The sequence below is a fragment of the Ictalurus punctatus genome, chromosome 4, assembly GCF_001660625.3.
Source record: "Ictalurus punctatus breed USDA103 chromosome 4, Coco_2.0, whole genome shotgun sequence".
NCBI classification, from domain to species: Eukaryota; Metazoa; Chordata; class Actinopteri; order Siluriformes; family Ictaluridae; genus Ictalurus; species Ictalurus punctatus.
Window position 1 is genome coordinate 11,954,869 of NC_071284.1, and position 24,444 is coordinate 11,979,312.

Below are 24,444 nucleotides of genomic sequence, written 5' to 3' on the forward strand. Positions count from 1 at the left end.
TTTGTTGTACATGTATATCTCGTTGATTTTCTTTTTTTTTTTTAAACTTCTCTCTTTGTAAAACAAACCATATCATTGGTTTTACGTGCCATTACAGGAGTTCTATCAACTACAACTGTTCCATGTTCTATGGGGCTGTTCAGTGACCACTTAGCAAAACCCTCCCATGTGAACTCTTTTGTATGGCTAATTATAGAAAATTAATCAGAAAGCTGAAAGGAAGACAGTCAACAGGGGAGCACCTGTGGACAGATTTGTGAGATCTGCTCTAATTGCAAAGTGACGAACCCAGCAGTGAGCCTTCCAGAGCAATTTCTGTAGAAATAATTACTTAACCTAGAGCTGCACCTTGGGTCACATGTATTTGTGGACTTGAGCATGTAAGTTAATGAGGAACTGAAAGAATGATTATTCAGTGCCTTAGGTAAAAGTCGTTCAGCTGAAACGCTAATGATTTGTCAAAATGTTTTACATGGCATTACATGACTTGCTGAAGCGAAGGTCACCAAGGAAGAATTGAAATGCAACAGTACAAATCAGTTCAGTGTTGAACAGATTTTTCAGTTGGTTTGGTCATTCAGGTTAGTGCATAACGAGTAGAATGAGTTTGCTTTTATAGACTGCTCATTAAATTTGCATTTGCTTCCTCATTTTAATGACTGGTCTTGAAAAGAACCATATTTCCATGGACACTCAATATAATTGGAGAATTGGTCTTAATTTGAGGAAGCGAAAGTGTCCTTTAGAGCCTCTGGGAAGGTTATCCTGCTTTAGATCTCAATCACTGTGTTGTGATCATGTTAACAAGCTCAAGTACAAGCCAAACACCCTGGGGCAGCTCTTTAAGAATTACTGACCATTACAAAAAATGCCAAATGGCCCTCTGTTTGTATAGTCCACGAGCAAAACCAAGAACATTTCCGGTTCAGGTACAATATAACCCGTCCACCAGTCCCCCACTCACACTAGCTTCAACTCACTCATGGAGGACCCGCTACATAATAAGGAGGTGATCAACCTCACTTCATTCAGAAGCCAATACGCTGTCTCTCTAGCACTCAGTGGTGGAGACAGCCATCGGTATGCTATAGAGGAAAACGGTGGTTATGACCTGAATGGTGGAGTGACCCCGCGTGGCTCTGCCGTGCTGTCTGGATATGATACACTAGATTCTCCACCTAGTTATGACTTTTATGCCAATACAGAGGTTTATGGGAGAACGAAAAAAATAAGACCCTCTCTCTTTCAGCTACACACCAACCATGAGGTAGGTGGTACTGGATTAGATTTCGCTAGATTCATGGCATGAATAATAATGAATAATATAGGTTCAGTTCTTTCAATGATAAAGTTTGAATTTGTTAACTGTGGTTTTATGTAAGCTTTAATACAACAAACAGTATTAAACGGTAATTGTGTTTAAGTTCATTTGAAAACTCTTTAATCTTGTAGGATGATAGTTCCCCACCTCCTCTGTATGAGGAGACGAGTGGTAACAAAGAGAGCCCTGATGAAGAGCTTGCAGAACCTCCTCCAGAGCCCACTCGCTTTGGATGGGTACAGGGTGTCATGGTAAGGGGCAATTAAAGCTCATCTCTGCAGTGTATATTATTCCTAATACGAATCATGTAAGAATATCATCACTGTGAGTATTACATTATATGAAATCCTTGTGCTGGACAATGGGTTTGGAATAAATTGCAGCATTGGCTGATTAGACTGCAATTGTAAATTCTATTATCCCTGGCTTTTTGGACACATTTCCATCCAACCAGTTATTGTGCATGTACATAGATGATGAAAACAACCTTCATGGACTCGAGGTTTTGCTTGTACAGGAAGAGAATCTGATTCTTTGGAGTTCCTTGTAACCGGGAACATCTGTGATTTTGTTCCGCAGGTCCGTTGTATGCTCAACATCTGGGGAGTGATTCTGTACCTGAGGCTTCCATGGATCACTTCTCAAGCTGGAATTGGTACATCAGTCTTTCTTTATTCCAGCAACCCTGACTCAAGAGCAGTTTTGTAACCAAATGGGTGCTATGGCTGTATGAGTATTGGGCACGTCATTTCTAAAGATGTGACTGAATGTGTACACGCTATGAATGATTTATGAAACATGCAAATGATGTTCCTAAATCCTATTTTGTTTAATTGCAAAGCGTGCATCATTCTTAAATATCCTTATACACTCAGACTTTTTTTTCATAACATTTCCTAAACATTTTCAGAATTAGAGTCAGATTAATATATGAAACTGATCTGATCTAAAGGTGCATTGGGGGTTCAAGCATGTACTACTGTCCTGGTTTATAGGAGCAAATAAAGGTTACTACATAAAGGTTTACATTTTGTTTGTATACATATATACACTATATGTTATATAAGTATTTGAACACCTGACCATCACACTCATACTTATCCATACTTATCCCCCCCCCCCCCCCCCCCCCTCCACTCTTCTGAAAAGGATTTCCACTAGATTTTGGTGCATGCCTTTGGAGCATCTGCTCATTCAACCACAAGAGAATTAATGAGGTTGGGCATTAATGAGTGAGGAGGCCTGATGCACACTTGGTGTTCTAATTCGAAGATCTCGAAAGTGTTCAGTGGGGTTGAGGTCAGGGCTTGGGCCACTCAAATAATTGTGACAATTGTGTCCCTTCAAATTTGTGGCAAAAGTCTGAGGAAGGACTAGATATGTTTGTGATGGTCAGGTGTCCACATATTTTTGGCCGTATTGTTTATTTTCATGACACTCTCAGGATTCATAAAACTTGGTTACGTAATGTACTGTATGTATCTGTATATTATTACTATGTAATATCAAATGCATGAAATCATATGAATGTTTCATGAACACAACCCCAGATTTGTTGTAAAACTTTTATACTGTATTTCAAAAGGTATTCTGGTCTGTTCCATTAGGGACACTTATGTTGGCAACTTGTTCTAATATAAATGTAATATAAATTGACTTTGTCTTGTTCCTTAGGTCTGACTTGGATTATTATTCTGCTTTCCTCCTGCATCACTGGGATCACTGGCCTCTCTACCTCTGCCATCGCTACCAATGGCAAAGTCAAAGGAGGCAGGACTTTTACTCATTTTACTCCACACATCATTACATGGAAACACATTACATACCTCTCCAGAAACGTTCATAATTTTCGCCTTAATTCTTCCACAGGTGGCACTTATTTCCTGATCTCACGCAGTTTGGGTCCAGAGCTGGGAGGATCCATTGGACTGATCTTTGCGTTCGCTAATGCAGTGGCTGTGGCTATGCACACCGTAGGCTTTGCTGAGACTGTACAAGCACTAATGCAGGTGGGCTGAAAACATCCGAACACTTTCACACTGAGTTTCCAAATCCTAGAGGAACAACATTTGTATTAAAAGTTCCTTCTTGTGTCCAATGTTAGGAGAGTGGTACAAGCATGGTAGACCCCCTCAATGACATCCGCATCATTGGTGTAATCACTGTCACCTGTCTGCTGGCAATCTCTTTAGCTGGTATGGAGTGGGAGTCCAAGGTCTGTGTCAGAATCAAAGAGCATTTTGTTTATAGCATATTGAATTAAGCAGCCTGACCTGAGCAAACTGTGTTGTTAACCAATCCATCAGGCCCAGGTTTTGTTCTTCTTTGTTATCATGGTTTCCTTCGTAAACTACATTGTTGGAACCATCATCCCTGCCACTCCTCAGAAGCAGGCTAAAGGCTTCTTCAGCTACCGAGGTCAGAGTTTGGCATGATTGTGGATCATATGCTTCCTCTCAACAGATTATATATATATATAAGTGCTGTGTCTCAGTATGCTTTTCTTTGTGCCTACCAGCGGATATTTTTGCAGAAAACTTTGTGCCCAGCTGGCGTGGGCCAGGAGGCAGCTTCTTTGGCATGTTCTCCATCTTCTTTCCCTCAGCCACAGGCATTCTTGCAGGAGCCAATATCTCTGGAGACCTGAAGGCAAGTTTAGCTATTTCAGTAAATTTGTTTTTTCATAAGTTATGTACTCCTTTATGCTGCATAAATCTCATGAAATCCCTTGGATACACATATGTGTGCTTATTTGTATTGTTTTTCTGTATATGTTTCCATATTCTAACACACACACACACACACACACACACACACACACACACACACACACACACACACACACCTTCATAGGACCCGAATGTGGCTATACCCCGTGGCACAATGCTAGCCATTTTCTGGACCACCATATCTTATCTCATCATCTGTGCTACCATTGGTAAGTGGCAGCAGCATTTATTTTGGAAAATCATACAACTGTACTATTTGTTGTTTTTGTCTGATTTTGTCACTACACATTTAAATGCATCAAGATTTCGCCTGGAGTGGTACGGTTGCACAGTAGCTAGTGGTCCCAACTCAAGGGGAACACTTGAGTGAACACTTCAGTGAACATCTGAGCTTGGGCTACTTCTGTGTGGAGTTTTGCATGCTTGCTCTCCATGTGTCCGCTTGGGTTCCCTCTAACCTCTCTTCCCCCATGCCCAAAAACATGCTAGAGTGTATATGTGTGTGTGCATGGTCCCTGTGATCGACTGGCATTCCATCCAGGGTGTTTTCCCTCTTTGAGCCCAGTGTTCCTGGGATAGGCTCCAGTTCCAGTGTGACCCAGATCAGGATAATGCTCACGATTAATGAATGAATGAATGAAAGAAAAGATTTCCTGATTGTCAGCATACTGAAATACATTTTTTTCTGTATCAGGCTCATGTGTAGTGCGTGATGCTTCTGGTAATCTCAATGACACTCTTCTAATCACTGGGTCTGATGTTGCGGACTGCCTGGGGACTCCCTGTAAATATGGCTGGAACTTCAGCGAATGCATTGCCAACAAGACCTGCACTTATGGCCTTAGCAATAATTACCAAGTACCCATAAGTTACATATATTTTTAATATTTACAGTTCCAGTTGATATAATAAAACTGGATAATTTAAAATATTAGTTATATTTGTTAATGAATCAATAGTAATGACTATTTTTTTTTTCTCACTTCAGACCATGAGTATGGTGTCTGGAGTTGCACCTCTGATTGCAGCTGGTATATTTGGAGCTACTTTGTCCTCAGCTCTGGCTTGCCTTGTTTCAGCCCCCAAAGTATTTCAGGTGACTTTTCACTGAACAGATTCTTTTGCTTTGTGTGTAGTTCTAAGTGTAAATGTGATGTCTAATCTCACCAATTTGTTCAAATGATGAATGTGGCAAACTTTTTTATCTGTCTTGTACTAGTGTCTTTGCAAGGATAAGTTGTATCCAGGGATTGGTTTTTTTGGAAAGGGCTATGGAAAGAACGATGAGCCATACAGAAGCTACCTCTTGACCTATATCATTGCTGTATGCTTCATTCTCATTGGTAGGCAGAAATACTAAAATATTTCAGAAGTACTAGCTCAGTGGCGGCTCATCCAGGGGTACTTGTGGGGCAGAACCCTACCATATACTTCTATCAGCTGTTCAACAAATGTTAATCTTCATAAAGTCCTCATTTACAATGCCATACATTTTAAATTCCATTGCCTCTTTTGAATGAAGAATGATTTTTTTAAATCGCTATATGACAGATATAAGCGATGGTTCCACTGATTTTGTCGCCTTTCTTTACCTTCACTTGGGATGAAGTGCGTTGTTTTAAAACAGTTGAACAATGGTATGTCTAAAATTGCTCATAACAAGCTGCTAGTCTATATGCTGGATAACACAATATGTTGTTGACTCTCAGCTGCCTATTACAGGGTTACTCTAAAAATTCACTAGATTGTAGTTTATAGCTTAAGTCAAATTTTATAAGCTCTCGGCTTAATTTTTTTTTAGGCCAAGTCGTCCTGCCCCACCAAAATCTACGGTCACGAGCCGCTGCTGCACTAACTTCTGATGCACAATAATCTCTATGTGCAACTAATAAATAGTGATATTTCCCATCCAAATTATATTTCAGCTGAACTGAACACTATTGCTCCTATCATCTCCAACTTTTTCCTGTGCTCCTATGCCCTCATCAACTTCAGCTGTTTTCATGCCTCCATCACCAACTCTCCAGGTGACAATGTAAAACATTTCATCTGCAATTCTGTTTACTTACATATAATAAGCTATGTAAAGGATAAGACTAGTAGTACAAATTCTTTGTGGATAATGGCTGTAGGTAGATTCAATGCAGCTACGTATATTGTAGTAGCTTAATAATAAACTCAACAAATGTATTGCCAGCATGTGTTATTTCCAATCTATGTGTGTACAGGTTGGCGTCCCTCATTTCGGTTCTACAGTAAGTGGGCGTCTCTGGTGGGTGCTGTGGTGTCAGTAGTCATCATGTTCTTGCTCACCTGGTGGGCTGCTCTCATTGCCATTGGGATAGTACTCTTCCTATTGGGATATGTGCTCTACAAGAAACCGTGTAAGGCAACCGTGCATTCCAACCCATGATAAAAATACAATGTATTATGTACCAGTTGCTTAAGGTTTATACAGTATGTGTTTTTTGTAATCACACTATAATGGCCTAATCTCAGAATATTGTTGTCGTAGCTGTAAACTGGGGTTCCTCCGTGCAAGCAGGCTCATATAACATGGCACTGTCCTACTGTGTGGGTCTCAACCATGTAGATGAGCACATAAAGAATTACAGGTATTTCATATTCAGTGAGGCAAATATACACAACATCTACTACTACATTTCCCTCTGGGGTAAATAAAGTGATCTCTCTCTCTCTCTCTCTCTCACACACACACACACACACACACACACACACACACACACACACACACACACAAACAGCATTAACAATGAAGTCAAATTCCAGTCTCTTTGTTGCATTTCTTGATCCCTTTCTCATTATTCCCCTCCTTGTCTGAGTCTTCACCTTATGTTTTCTTCTCTCAGGCCACAGTGTCTGGTTCTTACTGGGCCTCCCAGTTTGCGGCCAGCTCTGGTGGACTTTGTAGGCACCTTCACCAAAAACCAGAGTCTGATGATGTGTGGGAATGTCATCACAGTATGTCGATTTGGTCTTTATAATTTAGACAATGAACAGGTTATATACCCGTAGCCAAAAACGTAATATGAAATTTATCATCAAAGTTATGTCTGCTCCACAGGGAGGCCCATCACCCGACGCTGTGGATGCCGCCAACAGCAGCAGTCATGTGACATGGCTCAACAAGCGAGGCATCAAATCTTTCTATCATGGAGTAGTTGCTGATGACCTGCGTAGTGGTGCACAGATGTTGCTGCAGGTCATTCATCCACCACATCTATGCACAAGTACTGTTTTTGCATAAATATTCACACCCTTTGAAATTTTGTAGTGTTACAAACTGAAATGTACTTAATTCTGATTATGTCCTGAAGCTATATAAATTAGCCCATCATTTTGAAGTGAGGAGAAAAAGAAATTCCTCTGAATACCCTTAATTAGTTCCAGTGCAACCAGTTACAATTATTTGAGTCCACCTGCTTGCAATTAAAGTCTCACACCTGTTCCTGGAGAAGCACAGAGTTGATTAAAGAACATATTTAAACAAGAAAGCCAAGGACTTATCAGAAGCCTGTAAAAATTCTGTTTTATTTCAGTTCCGGGTTGTAACACTACAAAATTTGGAAATGTTCAAGGGGGTGAATACTTACCCGGGCACTGTATGTTTAAGAAACTTTTTTAAACATATCAACTCTGTATATTCCCTGTTCAGTTCCCTTGTTCATCATTTGCTTTTTAATAACTATTTGACATTTACTGGTGTGATTCCTCTCTTGAGTTGATTCTGATATGTCTCTGTAGGGTGCAGGTCTGGGTCGGATTCGACCTAATGTCTTGGTCATGGGATTTAAGAAGAACTGGTGCAAATGTCCACCGACTATTATTGATAATTACATAGGCATTTTACAGTAAGTCTTAGTTTCACCAGCACACAAACTTAACAGCTTTTGATGAATCCCTTGTGACAGTGAAATATCATTGTGATATATTTCTTAGTGATTCGTTTGACCTGCAATATGGTGTATGTGTCCTTCGGATGAAAGAAGGTCTTGATTTATCTTATAAGATGCAAGCACATGGTAATGGTAATTTTTTATACAAATATATAAAAATGAATGTTTTATTTATTTGAAATAGACTATCGTGATCCTTACAATGATCTTGATTTTACTGCAGTAAACCAAGGATTTGAGGCAGCCGCAGAGCCAGGGCTTGATGCGAGACCTACTATCAATACATGTATGCATCAAAACACTCTGGTGTCAATGTTGTGTACAGTTGGGGGTGGAAAACAAATATGCATATAAACACTGAAAGTTCTAATTTTTTGACCTGCTGTTTCTTTTGAGATACTCTGTAGAATATACTTGCTAGTAGACATGACTTGGAGAAAATTAAAGGAGCACAACATAAAATATATTATTCAAAAGTCCATGGCAAAATAGTGCACAATTAAAAACAAAATCAAACATTTATCAACCTGGATGTGAACGGATTTATTCGTAAATCATTCGTACGAGTGTTTACACAAGAAATTTGGCCTTCATGAAAATCCTGTAATTTCAGGAAAAAAAAAAAACTCATGTGACTAGCAATGAGCAAGTCATATAAACCTCGACTCGATCAACTTCGAATCGCATAATTTGCATAGATTACTGCACTTTTATATATGTAATATATTACCAATTTAAATAGATTATTTTTTAATCACAATTAAAGCATTTAGTACAAAGCAACTTATAGAAGTGCTTTGTAGTCTCTATCAAAAACACATCCTCAAGCTAGTTCGCTAGGTCAGAGGCTAAGAATATCATCAAGAGCAGTTTGTGAACTCCAGTCATTTTATATCATTGGCATTCATTAAAGAATATGAAAAAAATTAAGAGAGCCAACACAAACACATAAATTAAGACAAATACAATTAATAATTCAGTTACCACAAAAGAAATGCCACTGTATAAACAGAAGATGGGGCAGTCTGTTGGTGCATAGCCATGAACCATAAACAAATATCTCAACTCATGGAAGACTTAGTGCTGGCTTATTATCAGTATTATTATTCATATAACATGTTAGCAAATAATTTTATTGGCATAGAAATTAGTCAAAATAACTTCCACTTCTGGCTTTCAGCCTTTACCCTCATTGTTCATTTAGTACACCTGGCTGAATTTGCACTTGAACTTTTATGTTTTGTGGGCGTCACTACATGCAAATGAGCTGTGTCAGGAACATGCTTTGCACTTTATGGATGATTGCAAAAGTTTCCAAAACTTTTGTAAATCTGGCAGAAATGTTTACATTTATGCAACTCGGCAGATGCCCTTGAATTTATCAGAGCCACTTACATTTATCTCATTTATACCGCTAAGCGGTTGAGGGTTAGGGGCCTTGCTCAAGGAGTGTCACTTGCTCAGCAGGTCCTGGGATTTGAACTCATGACCTTCTGATCAGATGTACAGAGTCTTAACCTCTGAGCTACCACTAGCCCCACTTTTAGTTCAGTTTGGCTTAGGCAAACATTTATACACAACTTTACTAAAAGATTGAGAAATGAGACCCATTGTTAGAAAATGAACAATATCATATAGGGTCCATCAAATGAAGCTTCACACCATTAGATGCAGTTGTTCGAAAGTTAAATATTTTATGCTTGGATTACGATGATATTTATGAAACATTGCCTCCTTTTTTGCAGTGGACCCAGAATCACTGCTGGCTATGCCGCAACCCACCACTGTTTTTCAGTCCAAACAGGAAAAGAAGACAATTGATGTGTATTGGCTGTTTGATGATGGAGGTGAATATAGAGTCAAGCACATAAAATAAGTTCCTACAAAATCATCCATTTGGATACAGATTTGTGGCAGGATTCAACACTGCACTGCACAGCAATGTCAGTGTAACATATGTATATGACGCAACAGTGACAAATGCTGTGTGTTGACAGGTCTGACTCTATTGTTGCCCTACCTTCTGAAGCGCAAGAAGCGCTGGGGTAGGTGTAAAGTAAGAGTGTTCGTTGGAGGAGAAATTCAGCGTGTTGAGGAACAAAAACAGGAGTAAGTCGAGCTGCAATCATAAAATCCTGTTAAATGTCTGGTAAAAGTCTGTTCATTTATCATTGTGAAAAAGCAGCAAAATGTAAACTGCAAATACAAAACATAATTACTCATAATAATTATACATAATTTAGCACGCTTCTTCCTCTCTCTGCATAGGTTTCCTCCCACCACTTACCAAAATATCAGTAGGTCTACTGGCTATGCTAAATTGGCTACGTAGGTGTACTGGCTATGCTAAATTGACTACGTAGGCGTACTGGCTATGTTAAATTGACTACGTAGGTGTACTGACTATGCTAAATTGGCTACGTAGGTGTACTGGCTATGCTAAATTGGCTACGTAGGCGTACTGGCTATGCTAAATTGACTACGTAGGCGTACTGGCTATGTTAAATTGACTACGTAGGTGTACTGACTATGCTAAATTGGCTACGTAGGTGTACTAGCTATGCTAAATTGACTATGTAGAACTACTTGGTATGCTCAATTGGCTATGTAGGTGTACTAGCTATGCTAAATTGGCTATTAAGGTGTACTGGCGATGCTAAATTGACTATGTAGGTGTACTGGCTATGCTAAATTGACTACGTAGGTGTACTGGCTATGTTAAATTGACTACGTAGAACTACTGGCTGTGCTAAATTGACTACGTAGGTGTACTGGCTATGTTAAATTGCCCCACAAACTGAATGTTAGCAGGTTCTAACATGAAAACAGGGAAATTTGAACAAAAAGACATCAATCTGTTTTTGTTTTGATCATTATGATGAATACACTGGTTTTAAGTGTGGAATGCAGATGCATTTCTTTAGCTTACTGAGTCAGAGTATTCTCTCTCTCTACTCTCCAGGCTCACAGCTCTCATCAGCAGGTTTCGTCTTGGCTTCCACGAGATCTACGTTCTTCCCGACATCAATGAGAAACCACAACCTGAACAGTATTTCCATATTTTATCATTCAACTCTCAGTTTTAACCTATGCAAATATCCAAACTGTTTTTTTTTTTTATACATAATGGCTATTTTAGTTATTGAGTGAAAGTTTTTACAACGTTTCTTTACTCCTGGACACATTTCGTCCATTTTAACAGTGTTAAGAAGTTTGAGGACCTTCTAGCACCTTATAGGGCACATACTCTCCAAAAGAATGAGGAAGGAGAAGGGCAGCGCATCCATGACTGCCCATGGATAGTGTCTGACGAGGAAATAGAGAAAAATACAGCAAAGGTAAACTTCCAAGTTGATGAAAATAGGTAAATAGATGCATTGAATCAGTAGTAGACTTATACACACTATTTGTACATGTAGTATATGAATTTGCAACAACTAACTCCATAGACTAGTTAGTATTATTGCACAATTAATTTTTGTTTTGCTTGTTCATAATTAATATTTCTGTGTATTGATCTACTTTGCAGTCCTTTAGACAGATACGCCTTAATGAAGTCCTACAAGACTATTCAAGGGATGCAGCTTTGATTATTGTGTAAGTTCACCTCAGATTATATCACCTCTATTTCAACATTCATATGTCAGATGTTATTGTTACTTAAGGAGTTGTTGACTTTTTTGCTTGACAGAACCATGCCCATTGGCCGGAGAGGAGCATGTCCTAGTGCTCTTTACATGGCTTGGTTGGAAACTTTATCACGTGACCTGCGACCTCCAGTGCTGCTTGTCAGAGGCAACCAGGAGAGTGTACTCACCTTCTATTGCCAGTGATCAAACACCAAAGAAAGATTATCAGTAACAGCTGTAAAGTGTATGACACCTGTGCCTTTCAATCCTAGAACGGTGTAAAATAAGACTTAGTATGCATGTAGTTCTTGAATCTAGTCTTGGTTTTAATGGGGTTTTTTATCAACCATGTGGAGTTTTTATCAGCCACATGCATTTAGAACTTTTCTATTATGCGTGACATTTATTGAACTTACTGTCTTTAACTCATAATTCGTAAAATGATAATCAGTGCAAACAGATTGAAGGTAGCCTATTTCCTAAGTCATTTTTAATTATTTCATTTAAATAATTTCCCTGATGAAAAATCCAGCTTGGTCTAACCAGATACCAGCAGCCAAAACCTACGTTGAGCTGTTCAAACTGGTAGACCAGGTTAGCCAGCTGGCAAAGAAACAGTTTCTGAATTACCACTACTAATGCTACATCATAGACAAGATATTTTTAAGAAAATAACACAACTGTAGGTGGCATGGTGGTACAGCACGTAACGTGACCTCACAGCTCTAGGGTCAGGTTTGATTGTGAGCTTGGGTTACTGTCTGTGTGGAGTTTTGCCTGTTCTCCTCATGTCTGCATGGGTTTCCTCCATGTTCTCCATATCCTAGGTGGATTAGCTACTCTAAATTGCCCCTAGTGTGTGAATTGATTGAATGTGTCATTGTTTGTGTGCATGGATCCATATAATGGCACCCCAGGATAGACTTTCACTCAGGTCCACCATGACCCTAACCAGGATAAAGCAATTTGAGGATGAATTAATTCATGAGTGAGTACTGCTTCTTAAGGTCCAATTATGTATCTTAAATATTTTTTAAAAAAGGTATACGGCACAAAAGATAGAAAGATACAAAAATGATGGTGCCATCAGGGTGACAAGGAAAAGAGTTTGGTACCTTTATTATTGAGTGTGTAGAAAAACTGTAAAGTGTACAGTGGAGAGCCCTTTCAGAATAGGGAAACACTTTCAATGTCCTACCAGCTTGGCTCTACCATCATGTGCTTGATGAGATGAAATAGTATAAGTGTACAGGTATAGTACAGTGAACTAGCTATGCTAAATTGCCCCTAGATGTGAATGAATATGTGTGTGTGTGTGTGTGTGTGTGTGTGTGTGTGTGTGTGTGTGTGTGTGTGTGTGTGTGTGTGTGTGTGTGTGTGTGTGTGTGTGTGTGTGTGTGTGTGTGTGTGTGTGTGTTTATGCATGGTGTCCTGCGATGGACTCTTCCCATCCAGAAGAGTGTATTCCTGCCTCAGATCCACAACGACCCTGGCCAGGATACAACAGTTACTGGAAATGAATGAATAAATAAATGAATACAACAGTATGGCAATTAGAAAATCTTACATTTTATTTATTATCAGATTAGACAAGCAATAAGGAAGCTGAAAAACCTAGCAGCTGGCAAAAATGGGACTATCAGCTTGAGTGTCTTGGCAGTCAGTCATGCTGGATTTTTCACCAGGGTTAAGTACCATTTCCCCCATCTTTTCCCCACTCCCTCAGGTAATAACTAAACTAATTAAATAACCAGACTTTCTGCTGATTGAGATTATAGAAACATGTAACAATTTAAGTCTATAAGCCTTGCTGAGTTGTATTTATTGTTATTTTTAACTAAATAAACGGATAAGTCGACACCTGTGTCAAGCAGTAATTTTCTTTCATCATAAAGTGATGCAACTCATGGGTTTATCTTGAAGCCAAACTTTCGCCTACAACAGGCGGACTGAGTCTGCGCAGTGCGTGGGACTTCCGCATAGGCTCCACGTCTGTGCACGAGCGCCTTTCAGCCAATCACGTTCAGCCACAGTGTGTTTTGGAAACACACACACCCAGTATATCTCATGAGCTGTCATCTTCTTCAAAGTTCCATAGACGGCTCGTACCCCGCTTCTTCTTTAATCGTCGGGTCAGCGCTGTAGCGTTAAGCATCTCCAGCAGCCGGAGAACTTCTTAACACCCGGTACTGTTTTATACATGCGAACACTGACGTAACTTTACCCTGCGTTTCACTACCTTAGTGCCTTTGAGAGCTGAAAGTAACGTCTCTGTTGAGACAGACAAAGAAAATGGATTCCCAGATTTCGGAAAAGGAGACGGTTTCAGTTGTGATTAAAACGCCGAATCAACTTCATGGTGATCTGGCAGTCGAAGATGTGAACATCAACTGGACGGTGAAGGACCTGAAAACTCATTTGGCGAGCTTTTATCCGTCCAAACCGGTGAGTTATTAGTTTATGGTGCTCTTTTCGTGATTAACGTGTTTATAACTGAAGGAAGCTAGCTGGGCTGCTAGAGACTTAGCTAGAGAGCGGGTATCAGCTCTCTGTATTAGCTAGCAAGCTAGCATTACCACATTTTCTCAAGTGTCGTTACTGTACACTGTTAATTCCGCTTAATCGTGTTTTATTGCTTTGTTGGTGTATAAACACGGCGTGTGAGCTATATTACGATTATTATTAACTTTTCCTCATTAAATAGCTAGCTGGCTAACCGCATTCCATTGCACTATTACAGACGTACTTCCGCTGTTAGCTAAGGTGGCTAACACTCACTCAGGTTAGCTCTAGGCGCGTGCCCGTGTATTTACATAAATCCCATGTTTATCACGTATTTACATAGCTTCACGGCGAGTTGGCTTTAACCCCCCAGAGAACTCTCTTATGAAACATACCGACGCTGCGTCAAAAGAGCAGCTGTTTTCTCTTCTCTAGGGAATTTCCTTCCCTTCCTTCGTTTGTTTATTACATTTGACACTTTCTTCCTTCTGAACAGGCTGAAAAAGACCAGAGAATCATCTACTCAGGCAAACTGCTCACAGACAACCTGCACCTCAGAGATGTTTTTAGGAAGGTAAAGGGGTTATATGATTTTTGTTGGTGTTGTTGTTTTTGGAAAGTTGATAAACACAGAATAAACACAGAATGTACGGAGTATTTTTCATGGGTTTGTATGGTATACCATGCGTACACATTTTGTATAACATACACAAACACAGTCAAATAGTCGGTGCGTGTTGTTTTCAGTCACGTGGTCGTTCAGTTCTTATTGTTATTTATTTGGTGGCAAACTATAATAATGGGGAAACTGTGTATTAGTACATTAAATCCATTTTCAGGCCAGCAGATTGTTGGCAACAATAGTGTGATTTATGAACAATAACAATAGGGATGAGAAAATATATTTAACAGAAAATCACACTATGGTCTTGGTCTTCAACAGTTAAAAAAAACAGTACAAAATCTTTTTTATTTTTAATATTGAATGTTCACCTGTATAAATAAGTACTGCATGGCTGTTTGGTTTAAGTTTTAATTCCTTATCATTATAGTTTGCCACTGAGTAATTGACTATATAAGTACTGAACGGGCATTTGATTGAAAACCAAAGGTTGGGCTCTGACTTTTACACAGTACTGTATAATAATTATATCCAAGAACATGTTAAATATCACATCATATTTAATATATTATGTTTATTGTCAATCCTAGCTGTGGGCAATATGTCCAAAAAAAATCACATCACAATATATGAAGACCTTTATTGTGATGCACTTTACATATAACTCTCTATTTAGGTTTGCCACAATTAAAAATATCTACAATAACCTATGATGTCATTGGCAGTTTTATTTAGCATCTCTTTAACATCATCATAAATAAATTATTGGACAGAGAAACACGGATATGACTAATATTTATATAATGTTTCATTTAGAGTCCAAATCCTGAAATAGTGAATATAAAAGATTCTAAACATGAGCAAGCCGCAAACATAAGCAATACATACAATGTTAATAAAATGTTAAATAATATATTTTTTTTAAACAGGAAATTTAACCGTTGTATGCAGTACATCAGAAAATTATTTTGTCATGTAAACGTTTTGCTCTAGTGCATTCAAGTTCCTTCATAGTGTTTGACCTAAAAATCAATCCCACACCCAGGTGTAAATAGAGCTGATCTCTGTTTAGTTTTTTTTGCATAGTTACGAATTTTTAAGAAATGCTGACAGGTTTATCTTGTGTCCACTTCTTTAATGTGTTAGTTTCAACTTATGCTGCCCACTATGGCACATCATAATGTTTTTGCAATCACTTGGACACAAACACTAGGTGTACAGTAGCACTGTTCAGTTTATCTTGAAGGCTGTCTTGGTATCTGAAAAGCTTCTAACAGTCTTATAACATCATGTTCCTGTGTTTACAGACGGACGCAGTACCCACTCTTCACCTTGTGTGTGCATTTAAACCCCATCCTGATTTGCAGCAGGGAGCCAGACCTAAGGTAGACCACTTTACACTCATGCACACAGTGTATATATACATAAGCCTATGACAAAATAGTATAACTCTGCATATTTTATATGAATGCATAATAATGCGAGAGCTGAAGTTTTGCTGTGCAGTATTTCTGACACTTCCAGAAGGTTCTGTCTCAGGCTGCTCACTGCTGACAGTGCTATTGCGCCATCGTGTTATTTTTCCATCAGTCTCACATCGTGCTGTGCATCAGTGAGAACTAGAGACAGTAGTCTGGAGAAAGTAGTGCTAGCTCAGTGGGTGGCCTGGAACAAACTCGCACAGCTGTGCTCGTTATGATCCACCAGAAAGCCCAACTTTGCATCTTCTTCAAAACCACTGCAGTTGTTTTTTATATTTCAGAGTTTCAGTACTAGTGAGGTGATTTTTATTTTTTTGTGCACTCTGATTTCCTTATAAACAAATCAACCATGCCCATCGCTTGTGACGCAGGTCAAACCAGCAGAGCAGCAGCCGTCGCCAGCCACTTCATCTCCAACACCATCTGCGCCTGCTGTGTCCCCTACTGCCGGTCTCAGACAGCGTGGTCACCCTGCCCCTGCTGTGCCCACTGCTGCATGGCCTGCCACAGGCACTGGCACGAGCACATCCGCGTGAGTTCCTGCTGTTTCCTGTCTGGGCAATGAGAGTGGGATAATGAAACTCAGTGGTTGGTACAGGTTCTGAGAGGGAAGAATGTACTAAAAGATGAGGACAAGAAAGAACTTTTAGTATTTACTCAATTTGAGTTTGATCTCTGATTAAAAATGATGCAACCGAACTGTAGATAAGTGTCTCAATGTATGTTTCTGTGACCAGGCCAAGACCAGAAGCGGTGACCCATCCAGCATTCCCTACATACTCACTTTACAGCCCACAGCAACTCCTTTGGCTGCAGCATATGTACGCTCGACAGTACTATATGCAGTAGTAAGTTTGATCACTTTACACTATTATCTTAGCTTACACTATTTTGTGTTTCCATCTACTTGAAAATTAAACGTTTGCTATTTGCTTTCCAGCCAAGCAGCTGTTGCAGCCGCTGCTTCTGTTCCGGTGACCCCTCCTACTTCACTACCAGTCACGCCGCAACAAGCCGCTGTGCCTGCCGGACTACCCAATCAGGCTCCCATCGACAACCTGCCAGCCAACCAGAATGTCCCAGATCCTGCCTTTATCAACCCAGACGGAGCCAATCAGAACATGCGCATGAACGCCCAGGGCGGGCCAGTGATGGAGGACGAGGAGGATGTGGAAAGAGATTGGTTGGATTGGGTTTACACCGCCTCGCGCTTCGCTGTGTTCCTGAGCATAGTTTACTTCTATTCCAACCTGAGTCGCTTCATTCTAGTGATGAGCAGCCTGCTCCTCATGTACCTGTGAGTGTGTCTGTTAAATTTTTATTTTTTTTTTCCCCACATTGATTACTCAGACTATTTAATGTCTCTGCTGCGAGCTCTGCTGTTGTGACTAGGTCTTTAGGCTATTACTCCCGTTTTATTAATTCACTTACTGCCTCTCAGTTTAGTGATGGTTATCTAGCTAATGCTGTTTAAATGCCTATCTCGAATGCTGCAGGGTCTACCTCTGGGCCTGATGATTTGATTACCTTATTTTACACATTTTTCTCTAACATTTTAGATTCTGTTGCAATTTTCAAGCCGAAACAACCAAAGCGAAAGTCTTATTACTGGCTGGATGTTAATACTCGTTCTCTCGGACAGGTTTGTCATAAAGTAGGGTGGAGACAGAAGCATGATCGTTTAACTGTGTGCTTTTGAGATTTTTAAATATTGTCTGTTTAAGTTTCAGAATGCAGCAAAGTCAGCTAGGTCTAGGTATTTTTCTGATTTAATTACTGCACACTGTCATAGACCTAAGATTTTATTCACCACAATTAGTTCAATAATTAATCAGAGTTGCCAGTTCCATGGGGAATCCTCAGCTGAACTTTGAGAGGTTTTTAATGTTTTTTTTTGCTGATAAAGTTATAACCATTCGTTCTTACTTCACTTCACAGTTCTCAGATCTGTCCCTGAATTCGCTGGATACCCCAATTTCCTTTTATCATTTTCAACATGTTTCTTTAAAGGAACTGTGTGATCTGGTTAACCAGATGAAAATAACTTCCACCTCACTTGACGATGTTCCCTCTGATATTATAAAAGCAACTTTTCCCATAATTGGCCACAGTATCTAAGTGTTGATTAAATTCATCTTTGGATGCTGGGGTGGTCCCGAATTGTTTTAAGCACGCTGCTGTTCAACCTTTGTTTAAGAAACAGGGTTTGGATGAGGGCTGCTTTAATAATTATCGGCCTGTCTCTAAGCTATCGTTCTTGTCAAAGCTGTTAGAGAGAGTTGTACAGTCACAACTGATCCTGTTTTAAGTTATTGGTACCTTTCCAGTCTGGTTTCACTGCTTATCATAGCACAGAGTCTGCTTTGTTAAAACATTTTACTTGCGGTTGATGCTGGTAAAAATGTTGTTTTGATGCTATTAGATTTTACAGCTGTCTTTGTTACTGTAGATCATAATGTACTTCTTTGGCATTTATAACATTTGATTGGTATCAAAGGTACCGCCTTACAATGGTTCAGTTCATATCTTAAAGACAGGTCCTTTTCTGTAGTGTTGGGTAAGTTCTCCTCATCTTCAGCTCCTATTATTAGCGGTGTACCTCAGGGCTCTATTCTGGGCATTCTTCTTTTTAACTTATTCCCCAGCAGATGCATATATATCATTAGCGGGAACAATGTCTCTTTTAATTTATATGCTGATGATACCCAGTTGTACATACCGTTGAAAGTTGGCGACTCCATTCAGCCATTGTTGGACTGTCTCGACGATATTAAAAACTGTTTAACAAATAACTTCCTCCAACTTAATGAGGACAAAACTGAAATAATTGTTTTTGGTCCCCCCGAGATTGTGAGATGGCCTCATTAATGAGCTTGGCAATCATTTCCCCTCAATTTCTTCTTAGGTTAGGAACCTTGGTGTCATCCTAGATTCAGAATTTGTGTTTAACCAAGCAAATTAATTTGGTTGTTAAGAATATTTTTGATCAATGACGGATTATTTCTAAACTTAAAAACGACGGAGAAGGTTATTCATACTTTTATGATATCATGTTTAGATTATTGTAATTCATTGTACTTTGGTCTTCCTCAGTCATCTCTTGCTCGTTTCCAGTTGGTTCAGAATGCAGTTGCAAGGCTGTTGACCAGGGCACAGAAATATGATCATGTCACCCCAATTTTAGCATCACTCCATTGGCTCCCAGTCCATTTTAAGATTCTGTTGTTTGTTTTTAAAGCTCTTAATGATCAAGCTCCTTCTTATCTCAAAGATCTTCTTATTCCCCATTCATCTAACAGATTTTTAAGATCTTTTGATAGGTTTCTTTTGTATGTCCCTCGATCCCGTTCAGAAACTTAAGTTTGATAGAGCGTATTCAGTCGTTGCCCCTCGTTTATGGAATCAGCTGCCACTGGACATCCGCCTTGCACCTTCTATTATCATTTTGAAAAAGAGGCTGAAAGCATATCTTTTCTCCCAGGCGTTTTAATCAAATTTTAGTTTTGTTTTATAGTCGGTTTTCTGTTTGGTTTTATTCAGTTTTTTCCTATTTAACTTTTTCTTTCCCTGTTCAGCACTTTGGTCCACTTTGCTGTGTTTAAACGTGCTATATATATAAAATTTACGTACTTACTTTAAATCATAAACTAAGTGCATGGAAATGTGGAGAAACGAATGTATACAGTATTTAGTGAGCATGTTTTCGTTTACATTTACAGCATTTGGCAGACACCCTTATACACAGCAACTTACATTTATCTCCTTTATACATCTGAGCAGTCGAGGGTTAAGCTTGCTCAAGGACCCAACAGTCGCAGCTTGGCAGTGCTGGGGTTTGGCCTTGTGATCAAACCCCAGTCAGATGTCCAATGTCCTAGCCACTGAGCTACCAATGCCCCATGTTCTCCACACACATGCTCCAAGCATGTAGTAGTAGTAATAGTAGTAGTAGTAGTAGTAGTAGTAGTAGTAGTAGTAATACCACCTATCACAGCACAGTTTGCATCTCTTAAGTAGCTTTCTCATATTTATTACAACTCTGTGGTTTTATAATTATTTATACCACGGTCTGTCCGAATACTTGACTCTGATTGGCTGGAAGGTGTGTGGGTTAAATCCATGTATACCACATGTAGTTCCCGTCAATTTTAATCCCTGTTCTAAATTACTGTGCTGCCTATAAATAGCTGTAACCGTAGTAACATACAGTTAAACGCACAGCTTCATTATTAGTAGACACATGCAGTAATTCACACACGCACAGTCTTTCTTCTGTCTCTCTCTCTCATTCGCTCGCGTGTTCTCTCTCTTTAATAACTATTTACTATAATTCATTCAAATAAAAGTATCATATCGCACTACTTTATATCCGTGTATGATTTAGAGCGGGCGGAACTCTAGATCTGTCTAGATCCTGTATATAAAATAACTAACAAAAATTAACCGTTTTTATCTTTTCAGTCAAATTTTGCATTGCAGACATGAATGACAGAGTGAACTTGTCAATGCTGGCAAGTAACCACAGTATAAGTAGGATAAAGTGTGCATTATACAATTTTAATGCACTCCGTTTCACATCAGGCAGTCTATGCCTCCACATCGTGCATTAAATTCGTGCAACAGACACCTAACCGTGGATTATCCCTTATATATCCTATTTATAAAAATGATATATATCTTTATGTGGAGACTGACATCAGCATGTTGTTTAATTATTTGACCTGCAGTAGCTTATGTACATTTATATGAGTTGAGCACTTACTACTGAAGTCATTCTCCAACAATACATATGGTGATATTTTTTCTCTCTGTGGTATTTTGTAACTTTAACTTAGTTACTGAAAAGCAATTGTTGATCAGGAGCGTGGGTAGACATGCAAAATAAAAATGTGGGGGGGAGGTAGACAAGCAAGAAACGAAAAATAAGAACTTCATGTTTGTCAGTTACTGAGCGATGTCACACTGTGTGTTCATTTCTGCACACAATCTGTGTGATTAATGCCACTCAGTCTTTCACTCTAGGTGTTAATGTCCCATTTTGGTCAGCAAGCTTACATTCTTGACGATATTATCCAGATTAATTATGCTCTGTAATTTATAAGGTTTGCACTGTATAAAAATGAGCGCTCACTTTCCAGGACATGAGCAGGTTTAGCAGGCTGGAGAAAGGTAAATGAGCACAGAGCCTGTGGGAATAATGATTTGTGTGTGCCTTTTGTTATACATCGAAGATTTGTTTCGTACATTTAGACTTTGCATAACATTCGCCTACACACAATGGAATGAGACATTTGGCAAACAGGATATCCAGGGGCTCTTTCCCTCATTCCCTCGCTGATCATCATGCTCCCAGTGTGTCTCACTCTAAGCGCTGTTTGAGTGGGAACAGAACCTGGGAATCCTTCCCTTTCGAAACAACATTTTTTTTTTTCGGATAAACGTCATCTGTATGTATTTTATGTATCTGGTTCTGTGTATGTGCAGATAACGTTTTGATAAGAGACTTTTCCACAGTGCTCGTTTTCACTTCCAAGGCCATGATAAACCTGGTTAGGGGAGCTCAGTCTGTAAACATGACCCTTGTGGTGTAAACATAGGGGTCACAAGGTTATATACAGCAGCATAGCTGTTCTAAAGTATGTAAAAAAAACATGGACACAGTGAATGTATGTTTTTTATTATTTGAAACACATTTTAATGTTGAGGTGTTTAAATGTGTTTCTTATACAAATGTATTTAATTCCTAATATTTTTTTCTATTTACATGTTTAATGCTTCTCAAGTAGTTTAAAAAAAAATTATTTAGAAAGTCTGAGAAGTTGCCAACAAATGCTCGGTACGTACAGACTAGTGACTGAGGGAAAACTGGTGACGCTGTTATATTGTGGTGTGGTTTGGTTACGCTTGTCTCCATAGAGAGAAGGATCACTGTAAATCACGTGACCTCCACCCAGTTGAACTGCGTTCTCTGTTAATGTCCTCCAGAAGCTATTCCCTCTACTGGTGTTTTGAAGAACAGCGTTCATCACTCCAGTACATTTCCAGAGACTTGTAGAATCTGTGCTCAGGTGCATCGAACTTGTTCTGGTGGCTGGTGATTGCCCAAAACCTTACTAAAACACCTTTTCTACTGTTTGGTGTGTTTTTTTGTTGTTGTTGTTGTTGTTGTTTTTATTTGTCATCTATCTGTACATGCTGGAAAAGCATCATGAAGTTGGGTGAGTGTGCCAAGACTGAGCAAAGCTTCCAATAAGGCTGCTTTTGAAAAATCTAAAATATATCTGGATTTGTTTAACAAAAAAAAAAATCAGAAATATTAAGAATAGTAAAAAATCACAAATGTGCTTCTATGAGTCCAGCTTTTTAACCGGTACTTTGTCCTTCAGCTGAAAATGGTGCAGTGGACTGTTTTTAGCATGGAAAGTATCTTGTAACAGGCAGCGAGTTGGCAGAGTGTGTAAGCCTGCTATTTTCTGGATGTAGTCCTGACCGCTGTCTTCTCTTCTATGCAGGCACACCGCGGGCTGGTTCCCATTCAGACAACGAGCTCAGGCTCGCCCTCCAAATGATCCAGCGCCAGAGGTCATTCAGAACCAGCAGAATCAGAACCAGGACAGACAAGAGCTGGTGAGGGATTTATAATGCGCATTACGTTCTGTGTAATATGCTTTATCTTAGCAGCTTTTATTAGTATAGACTGAAAGAAGGAACCACAAATGTATATTTTACTATGTGTTTGAGAAAATTTGGTGAGATTTTTTTTGCCTTCTGTATTTTTAAAGATGGTGCCCCCTGCTGAATTGGAGGATGGGGAGACAGATCGAGAAGCTGATGTTCAACCCCCCTTGATTGCAGTTCCTGCATCTCCAGTTCGACCCTCTATTCTCTGGACAGCCTGGGTTTTCTTCAGATCTTTCTTTGCCTCCCTGGTCCCTGAGGCTCCTCAAGCTATGGCTAACTGAGTCCGGCAAAAATATGATCAGACTGGTAAAGTCAAAAGTAGCACCAACCCTGAAGGAGAACTCTGCCTCCTCTTAGTCAGTTTGATCCAGGACTTTGTTTTTGTTTTTTTGCTGCACGAACATGTGGTTTGTGATTTCCTGGATTAGATTTTACTCTGCTTAGTCAAGCTCCAAGTTTGCCCATTCAGCCCTTTTCAAGCTGTTTGGTGACGTGACCAAAAAAACTCATCTCTTCCTTCAGCCAAATAGTGTGTATATAGTGTAAATAAGTGCTGAAACACCTTGTAAATGTTTCTGTACAGTTTCTGCACAGCACTTTAAATTTTCTCCCTGCCAGCATCGGTCTGTCATCTGGTCAGATGACCTTGCACAGTACTTATGTCATCGGGGTTTCATTTTCCTGGAATGGTCCAGAGATTGAAACCATGAGTGGAACATAGAACAGCTTATCTCATCAAACATGACTGACATTGAAGGTTATTAATAGATACTTGGTGTACAAATGCCTTTTATAAGGGCTTGTGTGTGACACTTTGAGATTATGACAAATTTTAGCTGTACTGGTCTGTGTTGGGAATTAATTGTATTCAGGTTTATCTCGTGCTTCTGTATGATTGTGTATGATGTTCTGAGTTAAAAGAATATACATAAATATATATGACAAACAGCCCAGGAAATGTTTGTTTTGTGACTTTCTGGAACAAAGTACAGTAGGATAAACTTCAATTTGAATCCTGCATGAATAATTAGCTCTTATTTAAATCTTTTGTGCATCAGCACGTAAAGTAAATGAGTAGGCACCTGAAAGCAAACAAGTATAATTTCTTTAATGATTGAATTAATACATTTAAATAATAACCTTTTTTGATCTGATATTTAGCAGTTTGTCTTTTCTCATTTTATTTTTCTTTCAAAAAAAGAATCCGCTTCGCTAATGCGAATGAAACATGCTGTAAAACTTTGTATAAGGAAATGAAGAAATAAAATCCTTTTAAATAAAACAAGTGGCTTCTTTGTGATAAGGATTACAAGTTGCTGAACAGCATGCCACACAAGCATTGTCATGGTGGCACAGTGCTAATGCATTGGCATACACTTTCTGTTTTTGATTTCTGTGAACTTCAGACATAATTGAACTGGTCTGCCCGCTGCTGATAAACCATCAGAATGTAAACTTGCGGAGTAACAGCTTGTTTTTTCAGATGCAAATATTGTGCACACACATACTCTGTGCTCTTGCTCTGTTTATGCAGAATTTACTATAATTCCTCTATGCTCTCC

General features: G+C 39.2%; 2 protein-coding genes across 2 annotated transcripts; both read left to right on the top strand.

Annotated features, from left to right (window-relative positions):
* The first annotated feature begins 867 nt into the window (after positions 1-867).
* Positions 868-13,454, top strand: slc12a3 (solute carrier family 12 member 3). Its single transcript, XM_017465907.3, has 26 exons — positions 868-1,267; positions 1,453-1,572; positions 1,901-1,976; positions 2,996-3,091; positions 3,191-3,330; positions 3,426-3,536; positions 3,628-3,739; positions 3,840-3,970; positions 4,175-4,259; positions 4,745-4,908; positions 5,039-5,146; positions 5,270-5,393; positions 5,976-6,077; positions 6,279-6,434; positions 6,566-6,665; positions 6,921-7,032; positions 7,136-7,273; positions 7,816-7,922; positions 8,011-8,093; positions 8,191-8,253; positions 9,713-9,814; positions 9,965-10,076; positions 10,930-11,016; positions 11,170-11,305; positions 11,497-11,564; positions 11,659-13,454. The coding sequence occupies exons 1-26, from the start codon at positions 983-985 to the stop codon at positions 11,798-11,800; spliced, it is 3,060 nt and encodes a 1,019-aa protein (XP_017321396.1). The 5' UTR covers positions 868-982; the 3' UTR covers positions 11,801-13,454.
* A 193-nt stretch (positions 13,455-13,647) lies between these two features.
* On the top strand, positions 13,648-24,167 carry herpud1 (homocysteine-inducible, endoplasmic reticulum stress-inducible, ubiquitin-like domain member 1). The gene is made up of 8 exons (XM_017465909.3): positions 13,648-14,041; positions 14,595-14,672; positions 16,028-16,105; positions 16,573-16,733; positions 16,939-17,049; positions 17,142-17,498; positions 22,714-22,828; positions 22,984-24,167. The coding sequence occupies exons 1-8, from the start codon at positions 13,889-13,891 to the stop codon at positions 23,161-23,163; spliced, it is 1,233 nt and encodes a 410-aa protein (XP_017321398.3). The 5' UTR covers positions 13,648-13,888; the 3' UTR covers positions 23,164-24,167.
* The last annotated feature ends 277 nt before the right edge of the window (positions 24,168-24,444 follow it).

Bases quoted from the DNA above. Each gene is read 5' to 3' on its own strand.
- herpud1 (XM_017465909.3), top strand. From the start codon at position 13,889: ATGGATTCCCAGATTTCGGAAAAGGAGACGGTTTCAGTTGTGATTAAA. The intron at 16,734-16,938 runs GTGAGTTCCTGC...TTCTGTGACCAG, and splicing joins ACTGGCACGAGCACATCCGC to GCCAAGACCAGAAGCGGTGA. The intron at 17,499-22,713 runs GTGAGTGTGTCT...TCTTCTATGCAG, and splicing joins AGCCTGCTCCTCATGTACCT to GCACACCGCGGGCTGGTTCC.
- slc12a3 (XM_017465907.3), top strand. From the start codon at position 983: ATGGAGGACCCGCTACATAATAAGGAGGTGATCAACCTCACTTCATTC. The intron at 5,394-5,975 runs GTAGGCAGAAAT...ATTATATTTCAG, and splicing joins TGTATGCTTCATTCTCATTG to CTGAACTGAACACTATTGCT. The intron at 6,666-6,920 runs GTATTTCATATT...TTCTTCTCTCAG, and splicing joins GAGCACATAAAGAATTACAG to GCCACAGTGTCTGGTTCTTA.